At 41.7% G+C, this 3,086-nt stretch overlaps 1 protein-coding gene across 1 annotated transcript in view; it reads left to right on the forward strand.

Moving 5' to 3' along the window:
- Positions 1-2,383, forward strand: part of LOC102673482 (heterogeneous nuclear ribonucleoprotein L-like) — a 93,591-nt gene extending 91,208 nt beyond the window's left edge. Inside the window, exon 8 of the mRNA XM_006622800.2 lies at positions 2,325-2,383. Within this exon, the coding sequence (XP_006622863.1) occupies positions 2,325-2,383 (59 nt within the window). The remainder of the gene's footprint in view (positions 1-2,324) is intronic.
- The last annotated feature ends 703 nt before the right edge of the window (positions 2,384-3,086 follow it).

Below are 3,086 nucleotides of genomic sequence, written 5' to 3' on the forward strand. Positions count from 1 at the left end.
TTTTTTTTCTTTTCCTTGCTAGTCATCTCATGGCGGCTAATTAATTAATCTGCCAGCCGCACATTCCATAGTGTGTGCGTGTATGCGAAGGAAACAAGAGGACGATGGTATTTCTGGCGCGTATAAGTTCGACGTTTCCTGACGTCGCGTCAAAGAAGACGCGACCTGGCCGGCCATCGCCGTCGAATTAGGACGAAGATGGAGCGGGGAAAATTTGCACGGCAGCTTGTCCAGTCCATCAGCGTCGTGGGCCGCGTGGGTGGCCGAAGTCTGAATACGGTCGTCTAGCTGCGGTCGTAAATGCGCGCCAAATGCAACTCTCCGCCTGTCTGGACGAGAGAGAAAAGAGAAAGAGGAAAGCAAAGTGGGGAGCGGCCGCTGCGAAGCGAATTTTTTAAATCTTCTTGCTCGCCCGTTCCCACCATCTCTTTTGCATATCGCGATATTATTATATCCAACCAAAAATCGTGTGGAGCTTTGAAGGGATATCTAAATTCTCTGCGGACGAATTATTCCGATTATTCGATTGTTGCTTGGTGTTCAACGGTTCGAGATTTTGTTTTTTTTTTTTTATCTGCGGGGGAACGATCGAAACGGTTTCGATTCTTCTGCATCTTTGAACCGGTTTATCGTATCGTTGGTAACGTGGCCCGGCGCAAAAAACTCGGATTGGGAATTGGGGATGGCAGAGGACGCCATTTTTACCCGTGATAAAACGCGATCGACGATTTCGATAAGGGAGAATGTGGGAGTTTCGATCAGTTAGTCGTAGTTAGGAAAGAAATATTCAATGATTTCGAGATATAGAGGGCGGATTTGTGGAAATATATTACGGATTGCGTTTGATGCCCTTTTGTTTTCCATTCTTTCTTTTCTTTCTTTTTTTTTTTTTCTTTTTTTTTCTCGACTCGTTCCATTCGAGGTTTGCTCGATTCGAGGTTTTGACATCGATAACTTTCGCCTCGCTTCAATTTTTATTTTCCCTATTTTTATTCCATTTGTTTCAATCCGGAGTAACATTCCGTTCGTATCCACTTTTCAGAAAAATATTTTATTCATTTCACTCGATTCGAAAACCGTTCTGCTTTCGATTTCGAATAAAATGAAAACTGGTGGGCAACTTGACCGGGGATAAAATTCTTTTGTTCCTATTCCGATAAAAACGAGAATTATTATTGATCATTGAGGAAAGAAAGGAAAACTTTCCTATGTACGTCAATGATAAAAACGGCCTTCCTCTCTCTTTCTCTCTCTCTTCGTTACGATTCTATATATTTTGCACGCAAGGTCATGATCAAACTGACGTTGAAATGTTTGAATTCCTCTGGATAAATTGTCCAAGTATCAAGCATCTGTAAACGAATCGATAACGAGCCCGTGTCAACGTGACCCGATCGCAAACGTTTTTACCGATTTACCGATGGAAATTTCTCTCGTTTCCGTTTCGTTTCGCTTCGTTTCGCTGCGTACTTTTACTTTTCGATCGGAACAACTGCGACAGGATGAAACACCGAAATACAAAGCAAACGTTAAACGAAATCGTGGAGGCGAAATTGGACGAAATTCGCGAATATCCTTTCGAGCATCGTGAAACTGGAAACATTCTCGAGAATTCGATAGGATTCGAAACGAGTTTAAATGGACGTAAAATCGATAATTTTATAAACGGAAAAAAAAAAAAAAAAAAAAAGAATAGCGAAAAATTTTCCAATTTTTTCGAAGAGAAAGGAAGAAAGGAAGGAAGGAAATTCTATATATAAATTCCATCCGACTGTTTGTTTCCTCCGCTTCCGTTTTTCTTTTGCCTTTCTTTTCCTTGTCATTTTCCATCGTTATTATGTCCTCCGCCTTCGAAACAACCCGCGCGCCTTGGCAGCCTCGAGCAAACTGCACATTCCTTTCGAAAATTGCTTCCATCTTTCGCTCATTTATCTCGAAGGCCACTTCCGCCAACTTTCCCGCAAACTGCTCTCGAAAACCGGCTTCGACGCTCTTACACTTTATCTCGTTGTTGCATTGAATGGCGAACCCTCCGATTAGAAACGTTTCTCCTCGCCGTCTCCTCGTCACGAGGATTTAATCCATTTTCGTTACGCAATTTGATCGTTCGTTGGAGGAGGGAGGAGGGGGCAGCAATGTCACTGGTATATCTCGACGTGTAATAACGGGTTAGGTAATCTCAGATATATTTTTCAATAATTGGATCGTTTACCACCTGGGCTCACGTTCACGCCCTCGGGTCCTTCGCCTGTCGACCACCTAATGTCCAATTACGAGCTGTTGGACGTCTTCTGATATCGGAACGGTTGGTCTCTGTGTACGAGGCGCGAACAACCAAACGTTCCAAAGTGTTGTACGTCCGTTCTCTACGTGCAAAACATAACTTCCGTTACACGTTAGAAATCGTATCTCTCTATCTATCTTTTTCTCGCCTCTCCGTTAATAATCTCTCTGATCAAGAATTAGAGGATTTAATTAACGTTTCATTTCCTGATTCTTTCTCTCGTTTCCAGTACCGGATAGTTTTCTTTCTTTCTTTCTTTTTTTATGGAAGTTTTAGATTCATTGATTCGCTCGTTACTTCGATACCAAGTAGTTTGATTTCACAAATTGTGAAATTGGATGAAAGATGAGAAAAAAAGGATTCTATTCTCCCACTTTTAAAATTATTCTTTTCGTACTTATTCATCGATTCGTCCACCATAGACACACGCTTCGATTTTTGAATAATCGCGAGGGAAAAAAGAAGAAGAAGAAGAAGAAAAGAATCGCAAGGACATGGCATCGGTCGCGTGCGTCATATCCATAAAACACGCTACAATGAACAGGTGTTATCCATCGCATCGCATAAACTTGGAGAACTTAAAATTATAGAGTTTGCCAGAGAAATAGAGAGAATATATATATATATCCAGTATCTGGGAAACTTTTATACCTCGTAACTCGTCCCACGACCAAGTCCATCGATTCATCTTGTCGGGGCGAAACTTAAATCTCGATAAGAAACTGCATCTGCGACGCGTGGCTTTTCGCGAATGATAACGCGGAGGAATTTATACGGGGTGCAACTATATATATATATATAT

Source organism: Apis dorsata, unplaced genomic scaffold (genome assembly GCF_000469605.1).
Source record: "Apis dorsata unplaced genomic scaffold, Apis dorsata 1.3 scaffold_757, whole genome shotgun sequence".
NCBI lineage: Eukaryota > Metazoa > Arthropoda > Insecta > Hymenoptera > Apidae > Apis > Apis dorsata.